This window comes from Adelges cooleyi, unplaced genomic scaffold (genome assembly GCF_023614345.1).
Source record: "Adelges cooleyi isolate 19-005CV unplaced genomic scaffold, UGA_ACOO_1.1 ACOO_flye_CR_arks_rails_tigmint_CR_PRNA_224, whole genome shotgun sequence".
NCBI lineage: Eukaryota > Metazoa > Arthropoda > Insecta > Hemiptera > Adelgidae > Adelges > Adelges cooleyi.
In genome coordinates, this window is record NW_026095887.1 from 1,155 (window position 1) to 20,711 (window position 19,557).

General features: G+C 28.7%; 2 protein-coding genes and 2 long non-coding RNA genes across 4 annotated transcripts; 2 read left to right on the plus strand and 2 right to left on the minus strand.

Moving 5' to 3' along the window:
* Positions 1-1,582: 1,582 nt before the first annotated feature.
* LOC126835123 (uncharacterized) lies at positions 1,583-3,249 on the minus strand. Its single transcript, XR_007685161.1, has 3 exons — positions 3,215-3,249; positions 3,094-3,154; positions 1,583-1,878 (listed from the first exon to the last, which is right to left on the minus strand). It is a non-coding gene; the product is annotated as an uncharacterized LOC126835123 (long non-coding RNA).
* A 76-nt stretch (positions 3,250-3,325) lies between these two features.
* Positions 3,326-4,000, minus strand: LOC126835124 (uncharacterized). Its single transcript, XR_007685162.1, has 3 exons — positions 3,923-4,000; positions 3,507-3,581; positions 3,326-3,440 (listed from the first exon to the last, which is right to left on the minus strand). It is a non-coding gene; the product is annotated as an uncharacterized LOC126835124 (long non-coding RNA).
* Positions 4,001-17,158: 13,158 nt separating this feature from the next.
* LOC126835125 (uncharacterized) lies at positions 17,159-18,364 on the plus strand. Its single transcript, XM_050567415.1, has one exon. It carries the CDS (start codon positions 17,159-17,161, stop codon positions 18,362-18,364), a length of 1,206 nt encoding a protein of 401 aa, XP_050423372.1.
* A 484-nt stretch (positions 18,365-18,848) lies between these two features.
* On the plus strand, positions 18,849-19,329 carry LOC126835122 (deoxyuridine 5'-triphosphate nucleotidohydrolase, mitochondrial-like). Its single transcript, XM_050567413.1, has 2 exons — positions 18,849-19,068; positions 19,129-19,329. Exons 1-2 carry the CDS (start codon positions 18,849-18,851, stop codon positions 19,323-19,325), a joined length of 417 nt encoding a protein of 138 aa, XP_050423370.1. The 3' UTR covers positions 19,326-19,329.
* The last annotated feature ends 228 nt before the right edge of the window (positions 19,330-19,557 follow it).

Sequence of the window (19,557 nt, forward strand, 5' to 3'; positions counted from 1 at the left end):
ATTGCACTTAGAAAACTAACGAATGCTCCACCCTACGTGTCAAATCATACACTACATTCCGACTTAAAATTAAAAACAATAAATGATGAAGCAAAAATCTTTTACAAAAGATTCCATAGCCACCTAAATAATCATCCAAATCCATTAATAAAAAAATTGGCCACCCCTACAATACCTGGTAATCCTCCGAGACGTCTGAAGCGTAATTGGTGTCGAGATCTCTTAAATTAAATTAATATCAAGTTAACAGAAAGTGTTATCAATGGGTGGCTTCTTTCAACAAAACTTCATGATTTTATAACATTTATCACATATTCTTATTGTGTCTAGTATAACTGATACAGATTGTTTATTACGTAAAAAAAAAAAATATATATGTTATATAAACCTTCTTGGTAATATTTGGTAAACTTAATATTTAAATAAACAAATTAATAAACATAACAATTGAGGCAAACTTAACACATTTAAAATACAGTTTTTAAATTTAATTTTGTCAGTCTTAAGGGTTTCTTTCCCAGTTTTGGACGTGGTAATACAAATAGAACAAAAAATGTATTTTTAATCACAGTTCAAACGTTCAAGTTTAACTATGATTTCAACTAAATTTATGACTTAGGTTATACAAATAGATTAGGAATTTGATTTGCAATCATAGTTGAACGGCGTCTGGGCCTTTCGAGCATAAGAGTGAGAAACTCAGTCTGTTGTTAGCGCTGAAGATGACAACATCGTTGTTGTAACACGTGTACGCAAGAAGTGTATAATTTTTATGGTTTAGGTTCAAGTCGATGTTATATCTTTATTACATAGTTGAACTTGAACAGTCCTCTTCCGTAAGGAACAGGTTTTTCAAGTTTCCCTACAACTTGGGAAGTTTTGAAAACACAAACATCTCTGACTTCTGGAAAACCATACACCATGCCTTTATGATCCCTGGTTGTTTTTGATCTTAAAAAAGTGCCTTCAAAAATGGCTTTATCTATTTTCTTTATAATTTGGCTAATGTAGTACAAAAAGTTCATATTTTTACTGCAGGAAGGTTTCTTATTGTCTGGCTAAAAACTAACTAACACCCAATCATCAACATACATTTCTTTACTTTCATTGACAGGAATTATATTTTTAAATGTTTTTACATATTTTTCAACACTGAATATTTGTGTCGATTCTTGAACAGTTTCTTCTTCTGTATCTGAAGAGCTTGGTGAAGGCACGTAGTTTGATTGAATAGGTGGTTCAAATTGTTCCATGTCACTATCTTCAGAAATTGTCACTACACTTTTTCCTGGTTCAACTGCCAATCTTTTTCTAGCTATTCCTGGTTTTGTTTGGATAGACCTCATATTTTGTAAAAAGTCTTGGATAGAATTATTTAAGGCTTGAGTAGTAGTAATTTGGGGCTTTACCGCCCATTTTTACAAATTATAGTTTAACCTTATATATTGTTTAGTATAGAAAATTATTTGTAACATTGAGTGTTTTACTAAATAAGAAGTGGAAGAAATAAATCATATATAAAAACATGTTTCAAATAAATGATAGTCATTTTAATTCAATCTAAACAGTATAATAATGGATGATTATAATAGTGAATGTGATGTTTTTTGTACATTAGACTATTTAGATTGTAAAACGCGTAACAAGACTTTTGATAAATGTAGTAATACACTACTTATTTCAAAGCGAGAACTTATGAGTGAAGCCGGTTTTATTTATATTGGTGATGGATCAAATGATGATGTCTCATGTTTTTATTGTCGTCAAGGTCTGAGATCTTGGGAGCCGAACGACGAACCTTGGATCGAGCATGCAAGATGGTCTCCAGATTGTGGTTATCTTCGGTTAGTGAAGGGTTCACCTCATTGATTTTAAAACCTATTAAATAAAAAAAAAAAGATGTTAATTTATTACAACATTCTTACATTTAAATTAACTCTTTAAATACTAGTAAAACCATGAATTCACATTGTAGACGCAGTGGCGTAGTAGGTTAAGGCGTGACTTTCTAGGATAAATTTAATAGGATGTGGATTGATAGCTATCTTGAAGAACTATCTCGGTAGGTATTCTTTTAAATAAAAAATTATCTATTATTGTTTATTTAGATTATAAAAATAGTCAAGACCAGCTAATTCTTGATGAAAAACAGTGGCGTACTCTGATGGAATTTCAAATATTCAACAACATTGTGAACACAATTCAAAACAATGCAAAGCGAATACAATTAGGTTCAGATTTTAGTTGTACTACTAACCCTAAAACAGATTCAGTGATATTACGTAATAAAAATGAACGTATGAAATTGACGCGTATAAATTTGTTAACACTTCAGATGATTTCAAATTGTATTGAAGCACATATAACTGAACGCTTAAATAAGTTGGAGTTGTATCAAAAATCTTTTAACGATATATATTCAGCTATACTTAATGATGTTAATAATTTTTCAAGTGAATGTCGACGTATCGATTTCATAACGGCTTTTGTCGCAAACTATGATTTTCAAATGTTTGCAACGGATACAAATGCGCTATTCATCCATGAATTAAAAATTAATTATGATCAAATTATAAATTTGATTATGCGAGAACTTCTAGTAACTATAGTATAATTTCGAAAAGGAAAAAAAAATATATGTATTGAGAGAGGGAAAACGTATACAAGCTAATTATTTAAAAAAATATTTCACTCGTTTTAGTTTAGAAATAGCGGTCTTACAAGAAGGTATTATAATGGCTTCACATTTAGAATGCTGCTCCTGTCGAAAGTGTCGTTTGTTAAAATATATAATTATTGAAGCAACCAAAAATAGTGTTAAAATAATTAATCAAAACTTAGAAAATGATATTTCAGTATTAATTGTGAAAACGCCAGATGCTCGTCGATCCAAGCGCTTACAGAATAAAAAATTCAACAAAATCTGAGTGAACGAGGATTATTTTTAAAGTATTATTAATCTTATTAAATAATGTAATTGTATTGTGAATTTAAAAAGTGTTTAATAAACATTCTATTAACTAATCAATTGTGTTATATATATATATATATATATATATATATATATATATATATATATATATAATTACTCACATTTAAGTCTCATAGCGTAGAGTACACATGACAATAATTTCCAACAACTCTATCTGTTAACCTTTAAAAAAAAAAATATATTGAAATATTTTTTTATTTTACTAATTTAAAATCAGCTTACAGTGATCTCTAACGTTCATGTTTTCAACAATAATAAATACCTGCCTAAAAACCCTAAAAAAAAAAAAACAGTATAATATTAATTCAACAATAATTAAAAAAATTAAACTAACTTACATATTAATCCGAATCAGTTAGCCAAATGGTTTCAATAGCTGGCTGATTAAGACGCAGAAGTGGAGGTAACACGTCTGCATCCGATTCATAAGTAACATCTGTTGATGACCCTTTTTTTTAAAAAAAAAAAAGAAGAAAATATTATTTTATTTCAAATAAAAAAAAAATTAACTTACATGAATCTGCTAGCGAAATTATTGATGGTTCTGATGTAGACCAATTTCCAATTCCATGTTCGTCATCTGTATCCGCTAAATAAAAAAAGTACGTTACTTATTTTGTAAAAAAAAAAATGTTAATATTCATTTATTAACCCATCGTTGGTAAACCTATATTGAAGAACACGATTGCTAAACTTTTTCCATTATTATTAATTACTAGTTAAACTCAGAACATTGAATCATTTAAAGAAATATGTATCTTTTTACTCACTACTAATTGATAATATGTTTTTTTTTTTTGTAATTACTATTATTAGAAAATAAAAAAAATAAAAAAAACTATAAGTTTATTTTTTAAAAAAATTGTATAGTACAAAAAAACCTTAAAATGTGCTCTGTGTGAAACGATGGGTTAAATAAAAAAAACTTACATTCCAACCACAGTGTTGATTTACTATGAAAAGACTTCACGTCGCTACTCGAGCTCCAAGGAGAATATGAAGTCGACGAGAGCGATCGTTGACGTAGGGGTGGTAATGAAAAAAAACTAGAACTGGAATTAACACTTACCGATCGACTTCGCGATGCGGTAGTATCAGTCTCAAGAGATGTGTAAGAACCTATCCGTCGCCGTTGTGTTCGGATTTTACGCGGTCGCCGCCGTCGTTTGCAACGCCTCACCGTTCTAGCAGACGATGGATAGGAATCGCTGTCCATTTTGAACTAACAGCTCTTACTCATACACTAAGTTTGATAGTAAAAAAAAATTCCACTTACTTTTTAGTGAAACAGTTTCGCCTTGTAATAAATAAAATCATCTGAGTCATAGCAACCATTACACAAAAAAATTACTACGATTCATTGAACAAGACACACCGCGTCAATGAAACCCTGTGGTTAGTTGTATTCTATACGCTGCGTGATCTGTGTTTATGCGGTTTATGTGGGTAATGTTCGAGTTTAGTTAACTTTCTTCACATGTGAATAAACATTAATATTATTATTATATACCTTTACTATACTACTGAAAAAAAACAATGATTTCTAATTTAAAATATTTTATTGTAATACTATATAATCTTATCTTAACAGTATATCGTTACGTTAAAATCATACAATATTATTATTATAATGAAATGTTCTCCACCATTATTATTATTGTTATACTGCTGAAAAAAAAAATAATGATTTCTAATTTATATTAATACTATAATGATACTAATATAAAATATAACAGGTGGTATTATACCTCTGCTATACTACTGAAAAAAAAAACAATGGTATATAAGTAAAAAATATAACTTGTCTTAACAATATATCATTACGTTAATACCATACAATATTAATATTATTATTATGAAAAGAACCTCCACCATCATGTATTTAAAATAGTTGATATAGCTGTAATAATATCATTCCTTTGTCATTTTTACTGTGCGAGATTCATCTGATAAAAATTTTTCTCCCAATTCATCAAATAGATTTTTCAATAAATTGTTGATTTTAGAATTCGCCTTATTATTTGTAAGACCAATTTTAGCAGATCGGTTCACTTTTCGCCATCTATAAAAAAATTAATTATGCTACGTTTTGGTACCAAAATAAAAAAAAAAATTCTCACCTCTCACTATAGGATAATCCTAATACATCATTTACCAAATATTCTTGTATAATTATATAAGACGTTGGACTGGGTGTTTTAATATTAATGACACATTTTTGATTATTGTCACGTAAAAGCAGCATCGATTCTTCATAGTACGCTTCATCTAAAATAACTGCATCCTTTAACGCTTTTTGAAAAATTGTTGACTGAAAATACATAATTTTACTATTTAAAAAAAAAAAAAAAAAAAGTATATAAATAAATAATACCGTTTTGTTGTTTTTTGACTGTTTTCTTATATTTTTGCTAACTACTTTGGGTTTCTTCACTTGTGGTGGATCAAACGAGCTTGATTCATCATTTCTCTGTGAGGTCTCCTAAAAACATTTTTTATATCATTCATATTATTATTATTATTTAGTTAACTTACTGCGAAGAAGTCCTCGTCGGATGATTCCAGAATCGACATTTTGTTTGTAAAATAAATTCGAACTGTACTGTCACACAACTAATGTTAATATAACTCTGATGTTTATGTTTTTTCTCGATTTATACCAATCTTGACAAATAAAAAATATCCCACCATAGTGCTAACGTTCAAATTTGCATGGTAAAAATAACTTAAGCGAAAATATGTACGGAGTGGGGTGATTCTGTTTTTTGTAATACCATGTAGAGTGTCTTCGAAATAATAATATGAGAAAGATAATTAACCTTCTTTTATTCATTCCAGTTGTAACATTGTAACAATCATTGTACAATAGCTATAAAAAAAAATTTATCAATACGATTCAATGAACTAACCACAGACCACAGAAACCCTACGACTCGCTGCGTGTTACAATCCTTGAGGAACCTAACTGCTATAGACGTTTAACTATATTCTCCATGCGAGGTCGATTTAATTTTTTTTTTAATAACACTATAGAAGTGGTATATGTTGTGAATGTCTTTAAAATTATAATATGAGGAGGAGAATAACCTCCTTTCGACTGCATAAATACTGCCTAGTCGTGTGTTTTAAACATCAGTCTGTGATCGTCTTTTACCAGTGGAAACACCGTCTCCTGCTAGTGAAGTGTTTTCGACAGTACTATATCATTCTTAGCTATGTAAGTGTAATAATTTTTTACTTAAAGACATTTAATTTTGTACTCTTGTTGTGTAGTGCTCTTAAAAATATATTTTTTATTTAAGTCGCCGTCATTTATTTGATAGCAGTGCTAATAAAAATATATATTTTAATTATGTCACCAACGGATGCATAAATTAAGCTATCAGTTCTAATTTTGTACTTCAGTTGTGTAGTGCTCTTTAAAAATATATTTTTTATTTAAGTCGCCGTCATTTATTTGATAGCAGTGCTAATAAAAATATATATTTTAATTATGTCACCAACGGATGCATAAATTAAGCTATCAGTTCTAATTTTGTACTCTTGTTGTGTAGTGCTCTTTAAAAATATATTTTTTATTAAAGTCGCCGTCATTTATTTGATAGCAGTGCTAATAAAAATATATATTTTAATTATGTCACCAACGGATGCATAAATTAAGCTATCAGTTCTAATTTTGTACTCCAGTTGTGTAGTGCTCTTTAAAAATATATTTTTTATTTAAGTCGCCGTCATTTATTTGATAGCAGTGCTAATAAAAATATATATTTTAATTATGTCACCAACGGATGCATAAATTAAGCTATCAGTTCTAATTTTCTACTCCAGTTGTGTAGTGCTCTTTAAAATCATACTTTTTTATTTAAGTCGCCGTCATTTATTTGATAGCAGTGCTAATAAAAATATATATTTTAATTATGTCACCAACGGATGCATAAATTAAGCTATCAGTTCTAATTTTCTACTCCAGTTGTGTAGTGCTCTTTAAAATCATACTTTTTTATTTAAGTCGCGTCATTTATTTGATAGCAGTGCTAATAAAAAATATATAATTTAATTATGTCACCAACGGATGGAAAATATTGAGTGTCTTTTTAAAAAAAAAAATAGTATGAAGAATGAACATCATGATTCTTTTTTTTTTTAGAATATCGTTACAGTCCTCACCACTCTCAAGGTCAACACATTCAAAAACTGTTAAGGTATGGCACAACAAACTTCCACACTTTTATTAAACCCTAAAGAAAAAATAAAAATAATTAAAGCACTAGACAAGCCTAGCAAACATGCTAGGAGAAGAAAGAATTATAAAAATAAAATAAAAAATAAATTAGATGATGAAATAATAAAAAAAATGTACAATATAATAAAAACAATAAAAGAAAATATTTAAATTTATCAATAATTTTGTTGTTGTTGTATTTGTATATGATTATGTGACTCTTGGTTTTATATTTCTAGTTTGAAAAAAAAAAAAAAACATGAAAATTACCAAAAACATTCGTTTGAGTTCAACTGGTGATGGTTTACAAGAAATAGGAAGATTTAGGTCCAGGTCGAAAACTTTCTTTTTAAAAAATAAGTTAAAGTTTCTAGACTTTATACTTTTTTTCAAATATGCTACTACATTTATTTTACCAAAAATTAAGGAAGCGTGTAAAAATAACTCAATTAAATTTAATCTTCACTTGGATTGTGTGTATGAAAATGTTTTAACTTTTGAGTTGCAAGATATTTCGTTTAAAACAAAAAACACATTCACAACATCAGGATCCGATTTTACAGTATTGTTGAATAATATATATGGTAAACTTTTGAAGGAAGAAAGTGAATTTATTGCTAAAGGTAGTGGTTGGTCTCTTCGAAATATTGATGGTATACAGCTACGCATAAATGTTGTAAATCCTTTAGAAGGTTCATCATACATTCCTCTACCACAAAAAATTCAGGGTAGAAGAGCTATAGTTAACATAAATAATAACGACGAAAAATGTTTTAAGTATGCAATATTGTCTAAGTTTGATAGGCCTAATAATAAAAGTAAATTCTCTAAAAAATATTTTGATTATTTAGAGACTAAAAATAAATTTGATTTCAAGTGTATCACATTCCCAACTTCGATTAAAGAAGTAAGAAAATTTGCAAAGATCAATAATGTTTCCATTAACATATATGGACTAGACAGTAAATCATTAATTTATCCAATACTAGTTTCCGATATTGAAAAACGAAACCATTTTGACTTACTTTTACTTAGCAACACTTCACGACAACATTATTGCTTTATATCCAATTTTTCAAGACTTATTAGGTCTCAAAGAACTAAACACAAAGAACAAATAAATATCTGCAAACGATGTTTTACTATTTTTAACAACACACCTTGTAAGAATAAATTATGGGGATTTGAAGGACTACGAGAACATAAAAAATTCTGTTCTCAACATAAATTAAGCAGACCAGTTATGCTTGAAGATCATGATGATTCTGTAATCAAATTTACAAATTATATAGCTACTCAACGCGTACCAATAGTGATCTATGCAGATTTTGAATGTTTTTTAAAACCTCTTATGGAACAGTCAAATGAAAAACAGAAATCTATTAAAACTTTTCAACACAAACCGATGAGTTTTGGCTTTTATGTTAAAATTGATTACACAACCATTCCACCTGAATTAGTTAATGAATTTAAAATACCTAAAAAACCAGTTATTTACAGAGGTGAAAATGCTGCCAAAAAATTTATGGAAGCTATTATAAAAGTCGGAGAAGAAGTAGATAAATTATATCAGACAAACATAGCAATGAATCCTTTAACTAGTGAAGAAACAAATCGATTTCAAAACGCTAGCAATTGTGAAATATGTAAGCGATCTTTTATCAATACCATAAAAGTTAGAGATCACTGTCATTTTACGGGTAAATTTAGAAATGTATTATGTTTGACCTGTAATTTCAAGTTGAAAAATGTAACTTTCATTCCAATTTATTTTCATAACTTAGCGTACGATAGTCATTTCATAGTACATCAATTAGGAATAAATAACAAACGAATTGATGTTATTCCTAATTCGAGTGAAAAATATATTTCATTTAGCAAAGAAATTTCCAAAACTATGAAAATAAAATTCATAGATACGTTTAGATTTATGTCAGAGCCTTTAAGTACGCTTGCTAATAATTTAGCCGAAGACAAATCTAGGTTTAAAGAGACATTACGATTTTTTTCAATAGATAAATTAGATTTAGTATGTCGTAAAGGTTGTTTCCCCTACGAATACGTGAATAACTGGGATAAACTTGAACAGACTTATTTACCATCCAAAAAACACTTTTACAACTCACTAAATGATGAAGAAATCAGTAACCAAGATTATAACCATGCGAAAACTGTTTGGAATACATTTAGAATAAAAACTTTAGGTGAATATTCTGATCACTATCTGTTGACTGATATTTTAATATTAGCCGATGTTTTCGAGTCATTTCGAAATCTTTGTATGAACACATTTCATCTTGATGCATCACATTATTTTACAGCTCCAGGATTCGCATTCCAAGCAATGTTGAAATTTACTAATGTTGAACTTGAAAGGCTAAAAGATTATGATATGCATCTCATGCTTGAAACCGGTATTCGCGGAGGTATCTGTAACAGTGTTAAACGACACGTAAAAGCTAATATCCCTAATGTCGAGGGAATTAATTACAATCCTGATAAACCCACGTCTTGGCTTACATATTTTGACTGTGTAAACCTCTATGGGAAAGCTATGCTATCGGTTTTACCTTTTCGTAATTTCGAATGGTTAGAAGATTTATCATTAGATATTACAACAATACCAAACAATTTAAAGTATGGTTATATATTAGAAGTTGATGTTGATTACCCTGAGCATTTACACAATGATCATAACGATTTCCCATTTTTACCCGAATTTACATTCCCACCTAATTCAAAGGTGAAAAAATTGATGACTACTTTTAATCCTAAACGAAATTATGTTGTACATTATCGTTCACTGAAGCAAGCTATCGCAAACGGATTAGTTGTGACAAAAGTACATAGAATTGTTAAATTCGAGCAAAAGAAATGGATGGCACCCTACGTGAAACTTTGTACTGAAATGAGACGAAACGCAACAAATGAGTTTGAAAAAGCGTTTTGGAAACTCGCTATCAATTCTGTTTTTGGAAAATGTATGGAAAACGTGAGAAAACGTATGAATATGAAATTGGTGACAACTGATCGACAGGCACATCGTTTAATGATAAAACCTAGTTTTAAAGATCGTACAATTTATTCTAATAATCTAATGGCTATACACATGTTCAAGGAAAAACTTAAATTTGATAAACCCATATATGTAGGATTAGCTATTCTAGATATTTCCAAAACTGTTATGTATAATTTTCACTATAATGTAATGAAGCCTAAGTATGGTCGCAACATTAGATTATGCTACTCCGATACAGATTCCTTAATCTATGAAATTATTACAGACGATTTTATGACTGATCTCACAAATGATTTGTCACCATATTTCGATACATCAAATTTTCCCAAAGATCATCCATGTTTTTCAGAAAGGAGGAAGAATGTACCAGGTTACTTTAAAGATGAATTAAAAAGTTTGATTTTACTTGGATTTGTAACCTTGCGACCGAAACTGTATGCTTTTAATGTTGGAGGAAAGGAAACAAAGAAAGCAAAAGGAGTAAAAAAGTATGTGATTGAAAAAAATATGAAAATGGAACATTATATCAGCGTTTTAAAAGCATATTCTAGTCAAAACACTTTTAGTCAGAACAATACAACAACATATCAATCTATGAACACAATTCAATCAGAAAAACATCAAGTATATTCAAAAAAAATTTACAAACTCGCACTTAGTGCAAGCGATGACAAGCGAATAATATTGGAAAATGGGATAGATACAATAGCACATGGTCACTACAAATATTTATGAACATTATAAAATTTAAATATGTAAATAATTTTATATGTTAAAAAAATTATTTAAATAACTCTGTTATTTAGATGGCGCGATTCAACCGTTTCTTGGAAATTTTTCGAACATTCCGTTCACTCAATGTAACTGCAGCAATGCCTGGAGAATTAGCTCTTATTTTTATCTTTGAGACAGACGATGATTTTAATCAAACAATTGATGACGTTTCAGAAACAGATATCATACTATTTTATCATAATATAGAGCTTGATGATGAAAAACTAAAAGAGATATTTCCATCGTTTGTACCAACGATAGATAATGGTGCCAAGTATGTATATCCCATCGGTCATATACTTGATGGCAATGCACGTATTGTGCTACGCAAGTGGAGGAATGAACATGCAGGTGGTACATACTATGTTAGGAGAAGACCGGATTACGTAGTCATAAATGATATTTTGAAAATATTTCTACATCCATCCATTGAGCAATTCGATATGAATGCTGCAGTAACCATAAACGATAACCGTGAAGTTTTGTCTTTATTGGCATCAAATCCTACATTTAAACGTACTGTATGTGGTGGTCATAAAAAACTAAATATGTACCACTTTGAACGGATAGAGTCTACCATTTTTTCTAGACCGGTATTGGGTATTGTCAATTGCATCCATCATTCAACCCCCAATAGAGATGAACGGGTACAAATGAAGTGTAGACTGGATAAAATCTTCCTCGCTGGCTCTGAAAGATCAGCATATAAACTACAAGATCCTAACTGGTTTAACATTTTATATTAGTCAACTAGACACATAAATCTTTAATTTTTAAATATATAACTAAGTTACTATTTTTAATAGTTTAATATAAAGAAATTGTATTTTTTTTTTTTTAATAAAAATTATTTTACAATATTTTCTGTTTTCACCCATGAGTTATGAGATGAATCTAGTCCTAAATACTTTACATACATTTTTCCTTTTGATCTTTTCAAGACACGTTCTATAAGATATGTATCAGGGTAAATAGTCTTTTTAATTTCTTGCTCATAAAAACATCCTAAAATTAGCTCACCTTTCTCATCAGACAATTTGTAGGTTATAGGATTAGTCTCTAAAATGTTGCTAATAGTAAAAATTTCTGTAGTCCAACTTGGCGTGTAAGATTTATTAAAAATGTGTTTATATTTTGATATTCTAACCTTTTCATTTAACTTAAATTTTGGTTTTTTCTCTAAACTTTTGCTAGAATAACTTTTATGTGTAACAGAATGAGGAGTTAATCTGGCTTCTTGTGGAGTACAACTAATTGTTCTGTGTCTACTATTATTATATCTGTTTACTAGTTTTGGTAATGCTTTTATCCAGTCCCAACTGCCTTGAGCTGTAAAATTTGTATAAATATAATTTTTTAAAGTTCTAATCACTCGTTCTACCATCCCCGCCTTGATACTACTATAAGTTGAATAATGTTTAATGTTATATTTTTTCATAATATTTTGAAATTTCTCATTATGAAATTCCAATCCAAAATCCGATTGAACAAATTTAGGCTGATGAGTTTTTAATATTTTCATCATCGCATCTTTTATAGTAATTGCTGATTTATTTTTTAAAGGTTCTAACCATACGTATTTAGTAAACGTATCAATAACAACTAAAATATATTTGAAACCACTATTTTTCCTCGAATGCGCCTGCATATCCATTAAATCAATTTGCCAAAGTTCATCCATGAACCTTGTAATAACTTTACGTCTAGGAAATATTTTTCTAGCTGATCTATGTAATTCGTTGGCTATATCTCTTAAAGAAGTCATAATAGATTAATATGTAAACTAGTTGAAATAATTTTTTTTCTATCACCTTAATTTTTATTACATTATTTTACAGTTCATAATGATTTGTAACAACGACCAACAATTTATAAACCAAACTATTTCTAATTATAACTTGGAAATGATAATATGTTGCGACTATGTTCCTTGGATCCCGGACCATTTAAAACATAAAGAGAAAATCGAGCTGATTAAAGAATATTTTAAGGAGTTGAAGATAGAAGATAAGGATGATGTTGAAGAAGATGAACAAATTGATTATTGGTAATATAAAAAAATGTAAAACATATTCTATTTTTTAAACCATATATTAAAATATTATAGGTATAGAAAGGATTTATTGAATCAAAAAGAGGATGAAGAAGAAGAAGAAGAAGAAGTACAAATAAGCTGGGAAGAGATAGATGAATAAGTAGATAGTATAATTAAAAAATATGATTTATTAATAATTAATTCTAAAAAAATACCATTTCTTTTTTTTAATTTAAATTTAAATTCATTAAAAAAATACTTTTTAGAAGAAAGTAAAAATAATTGTATAGAGGAGGAGTGGTAATGTTTATATATATATATTTTTTTTTTAATTAAACAATAATTTTTCGTTCACGAAGTTCTTCAATTATTGATATTATTTCATTACTTACACCTGTATTCCCAGCCTCTTTAGAAGCCATTAAAAGAGCAAGCCTAGACACTAATTCATTTGGATTATCATAATAAATGATTTGTGTATTAGGTTGTACATTCTTATATAATATACCAGATCCTTCTTTTGACTTAAAATCGTCTGACTTTTCTAAGTCAGTAGGTTTTTCAAATGTGATTGGATCTTTTGAATGAGCAGCTTCCGCTGCCTTTGAAGCTATAAAACTGACATCAAGTTTCGCTCTTTTTGTTGTCTTCAATTGTAACATTTTTTCAGTATAATAGGGCTTAACAATAAAAGTCCATTTATAGGATTGGCTAGATTTAGGTCCTCCGTTAACATTTAAGTGAACCTCTGTAGCATCTAATATTTTGTAATACGATTTAAAATCCTGACGTGTAGTTAATTTAGGGTTTTTTTCACAAAGTAACGACCATAGACCTGGGGTCCAATCATAGTCTTTGTCTGCTACATAAATTTTATTGTTGGCAATGAATACTGGGAAATTACCAATTTTTAGTTGATTATCAATATTATCATAACGCATACCATAAGATGGATCATATGATCTTCTATTTGGAGGTAATTTCATAAAATTGTTGAATTCATATAATTGAGGATCAGCGTTTTCCTCATTTGTTGTAACAGATAATTCCTCATCAATAACATTATTCATTTTATTGTCATTAACTAGTATATTAAGTGGTTCTATAATCGGTTTAAATGTTTCGTTAAATGTATATTCAGAATCTAAAACACCGCGCTTTAACTCCATAATTTTCCGCTTAATATTATTTTTTGATTCTACCAAATTGTTAAGTAATATTTTGTTTTCTGACATTTTAGCAAACTAAAAAATATTTCAGTTTACACCAAGCTTATATAGACATCAAAACCACGTCTGTACCGACCATCATTAACATTTCTAGTTTTATCTATAACAAGAAAACCATATTTTTCATAGCCCCAACAATAAATACACATTTTTTGAAAATCTAGATAATCCATATCAGTTGAAATATGATCATTAAATATATGTCTTAGATTACGTTCGTCTTGTTTGAACACCACTAATAAATTACAGTTATCGCGTACCAATCGTTTTAAAACTTTAGAATAACTTTGAACTAAAAAGAAAACTGAATTAGCACCAAAATGTCTCCCCATACTAAAATAATCTTGAATGGGTATTTGAGTATCACACAACACATCATCAAAAATAAAAATAGAATTTGGATTCGTTATTTGTGGTTTAACTACTTCTTCAGCTTCCGTAAAAATAAACAGCTTCACTCCTTCTAGACCATCAAAAATTTGTTTCAATAAAATATATTTTTCTTGGTTAAGCGTTTTTGTATACAAATAAACGTTTTCAAATTTTAAACCATTTATATGTGTAAGAAGATTAAACATTACATTTGTTTTACCAGAGCCACTAGATCCAACAATAATACATCGGATACTATCTGGTAGTAAAGGTCCATGTCTTGAGATTGCTTTATTAGAAATTTCTGTGTCTATATTTTTAATATTTAATTTACTATTCTGTTCTATAAAACGCATTTTTTTTGTATATATAATAGTTGTGAACTAAGAAAAAATACTTAGTATATATAGGAAATGCCAAGAGTGCAAAAGTGTATAACCGGTAAAGGTCTCGTTAATACACTAATAAATAAACTTCCGTTCGAAGCACATTTACCAGGTTATAAATATTGTGGACCTGGAACAAAACTTGAAAAAAGATTGGCTAGAGGTGATAAACCTATAAATCTTCTTGATGAGGCTTGTCGTGACCACGATATAGCGTATTTAAAAAATAAAGACGTAACAAACCGTAATTTAGCTGATAAAAAATTAGAATTTCAAGCGTGGGATAGGGTGAAAGCAAAAGATAGTTCATTCGGGGAAAAAGCTGCAGCCTACACCGTTACTAACATTATGAAAGCTAAACGTAAAGTTGGTATGGGTTGTTGCAAAGCTAAAAAAGGTGGTAAATTAGTTGGAGCAGTAAGAAAAAGAATATCTCGAAGAAAGTCTAAAAAAGTTAGAAAAATTAAGGTACCAAATCAAAGGGGTTCTGCTATACCTTTGATACCAATATTTGCAGGACTTTCAGCCCTCGGTAGTCTTGCGTCTGGTGCAGCAAATATCTATAAAGCTGTTAAAGATTCTAAAACTGGACAAACGAAAAAAATTGGTAAAGGCTTATATTTGAATGTTCGTAATGGTAAAGGTTTATACTTAGACAAATCAGGTTTAGGTGTGAAGAAAAGAAGAAATATTAAGAAAAAAAAAACTAATTACTATGCTACCTAATAGACCTCTTTCCTCTCAAGACATTATAAAACATGTTGCACAATTAAAAATTCCACATTTCCGTGGTGTATTTTCACGTGACAGCTTACCAAAAAACTATTTTTAAAAACGAATGTGCGGTTATTAACCTTGCTGGAATAAGTCAAAAAGGATCGCATTGGGTTGCTTACTTTAAAAAATATAACAACATATGGTATTTTGATAGCTTTGGTAATTTACCACCACCAATTGAACTCCAAAATCGTTTTAAAGGGTACAATATTTTATATAATTACTCAAAATATCAAAATTATAATACATTTATTTGTGGTCATTTATGTATTGATTTTTTACAATGTATGAATCAACAACAATAAGTTTATCAGGTAACACTACAGAGTTATCAACAAATTTTTTTCCATCACTAACTATAGCTGAGGACTCAGAAATAGCATTATTAAATCTTCAGACATATAATTCTTTTCCTAATATTAATGAAAGCAATAATAAATTGAGAATAATTATAAAGAACAATACAATATTAAATAAACGCGATGTTCCTGTAAGCAGTAGTTCTTCACTAGAATCAGATAAGAATGCTATTGATCATAATCCAAGACATTTATCTAAATATTTCACGGAATCATATACGAGTAATATTAATAAATCTTCCGATTTTTTCTCAAAAAGTAATGAACACATTCTGAGTGAACAAACGGATAAAGAAATCTTAAAGCTTGAAATAGAACCAGGGTGTTATGAACTAAGTCAAATAAATGAATATATTAAAAACATGATTAAAAAAACCCATCCAAATATTGTATTTAGCATATTTCCAAACATCAATACATTTAAATCATATGTTTACTGTTCTGAAACAATCGATTTCACTATTGATAACAGTTTAAGACATGTTTTAGGATTTGATGAAGTGGAATTAGAACCGAATAAATTACACGAATCTCAAAAAACTGTTAATATTAGTATGATTAATTCAATAAAAGTATTATGTAGTATTGCTCAAGGATCATTTGATGGTAACAAACCCTCACACTCAGTCTATGAGTTTTACCCTACAGCAGTACACGGATCAAAAATTGTTGAAGCACCTAGCAACTTAATATATTATCCATTGATAACAAATGAAATAAATAATATAACGGTAAAGTTAGTTGATCAGGATCAAAGACCACTAAAGAATTTAGGTGAAAAAATTACAACAGTTTTTCATATTAGACGGTACGGTTCATAAAATGGGGTTGAAATTTTTTAATTTCCAAAACAAAATATTAGATATAAAGGAACCGTCACATAAAAAATCTTCCATTCCCAAAACGAAATCTAACAAATCTTACGTATAAATCTTACGTCAAAAAATAAAAATATTTTAAGACAACTTGGATTTGAATTAAAAAGTAATCGAAATGCCTGAAAATGATATTTTGGAAGTTGATATGGGTTATGTGTCAGATTCGAAAATAACTAATTTTGATTTTCACTCATATATTCCTTATACTAAAGCTTTTAATAATAATGATGAAATTAGGATATGTGTACAACAAACTGATGTATACCCATATTTACATGAAAGCTTTTTATACATCGAAGGCGACATTGAAGATAAAGATAAAGTAAAACTAGGTAATAATGGATTATCTTTTCTTTTTGAACAAGTTCGTTTAGAATTAAATGGTATCGAGATAGATAGTTCACGAATGTTAGGTATTACAAGTTCTATCAAAGGATATCTTTCAAGTACACCAGATAATTATTATTGTTATGAAAATGCTGGATGGACTTTCAAAAATAGTTCATCCATATCAGACACAAATGGTCATTTTACAGCATGTATACCACTAAAATACTGGTTAGGCTTTTTTGAGCATTATAGAAAATTTTTATTAAATTCACGAATAGAACTCATATTAACTAGATCAAATAGTGATTTAAATGCATTGATTAAAAAAAGTGATGATGCAACTACAGGTAGTGTGAATATTAAGAATATTGTTTGGAAAGTTCCTCATGTTAGTGTTGATGATAGCCAGCGTCTAAAGTTAATGAAAATAGTTGAAAAAGAAAAACATTTGTTTATACCATTTAGATCATTTGAAACATATACTTACCCTGAACTCGGAGACACGAAAAATGTACTATGGAATTTAAAAACATCAACGAAATTGGAAAAACCTCGTTATATCATTGTAGGCCTCCAAAAAAATCGTAACAATTCAATAACTGCAGACAAAAGCGAATTTGATCATTCTAAGTTGAAAAATATTAAAGTGTTTCTGAACTCAAATGTTTATCCTTATGATAATTTAAATTTAGATTTTACGCACAACGATTTTACATTATTATATAATATGTATACATCGTTTCAAGAATCATATTATGAAAATGGACTTCGAAATCCGATACTAAGTCCAAAATTGTTTTTATCAAATGCTCCAATTATTGTTTTAGATGTTAGTAAACAAAACGATTCTGAAATTTCTTCTACAATTGACTTACGTTTAGAAATAGAAGCTGATGATAATTTAACTGGTGTTAGTGCTTATTGTATGTTAATACACGACCGCATAGTTGAGTATTCGCCATTTACCCGAGAAGTGCGTAAACTCGTATAATATAGTTTTTTTGTTTTGGTTTTAGTATATAAGAAGTCCTTGTCACTGTTAAGATCTCTATTTTTAAATTAATAATGGATTATTTTGGTCATCATATAAATCATTTCAATGATATCGGAGTTAGTAAATATTTAAATTCGAAATTAATTGATTTGGAAAATAGTATAAAAAATTCTATCTTAGAAACTCAGACTGGTTTAAAAGATAGTTTAGAAAAAAAACTAAATACACATAATGAATCAATAACTAATGTTTCAAAAAATACGATAGAAACAATAAAATCTGAATTAAATAACTCATTCAAAGAATGTATCACTAGTTTGGAAAATAAAATAAATATGACGTTAATGAATGATGAATTAGAAAAAAAATTAGAAAAAAGTTTAGACAAAAAAACGAATGATGCTATGATAAAATTAGTAAATGAAGCTAGGGTTAAATTAAATAAAGATTATTATGAATGAATGATTGTTTAAAACTTTAGATGCTTTTATTTTCTAAATTAACCGATAAAGCATACACGCCGATTAGAGGAAGTCAACATGAGGCTGGATACGATCTAAAAAGTGCATACCAATATATTGTAGTAGCACATGGAAAAGAATTGATTAAGACCGATCTACAAATTGTGGTACCACATGGTACATATGGAAGAATTGCACCGAGATCAGGATTAGCATGGAAACATTTTATTGATGTTGGAGGTATGCTTATAAAATCTAATCACTAAATAAAATGTTATATATTTTTTTTTAAAATCCTAGCTGGAGTAATTGATCAAGATTACCGCGGAAACGTTGGTATTCTCCTATTCAATCATTCTGATGTAGACTTTATCGTTCAACGTGGAGATCGAGTAGCACAACTAATATGTGAAAAAATTGTGTATCCAGAACTCAGGGAACTTCGGTCATTAGATGAAACTGATAGAGGAGAAAAAGGATTCGGTTCTTCAGGATAATTTTCATGTGTGTTAGGTAGAATTTATGTAATTTAAAATTGATTTAGCTTTGAATAATAGAGACAAAAAACCTTTATGTAAGTTTATTTTACACTATACAGATTGATAAATCATGAAATATTATAATTATTATGATTAATAAAAGGTATTATACTATATAAAGAGATGTTGTTATTCATTTCTAGTTTAATTTACTACAATTTGTAAAAATGGGCGGTAAAGCCCCAAATTA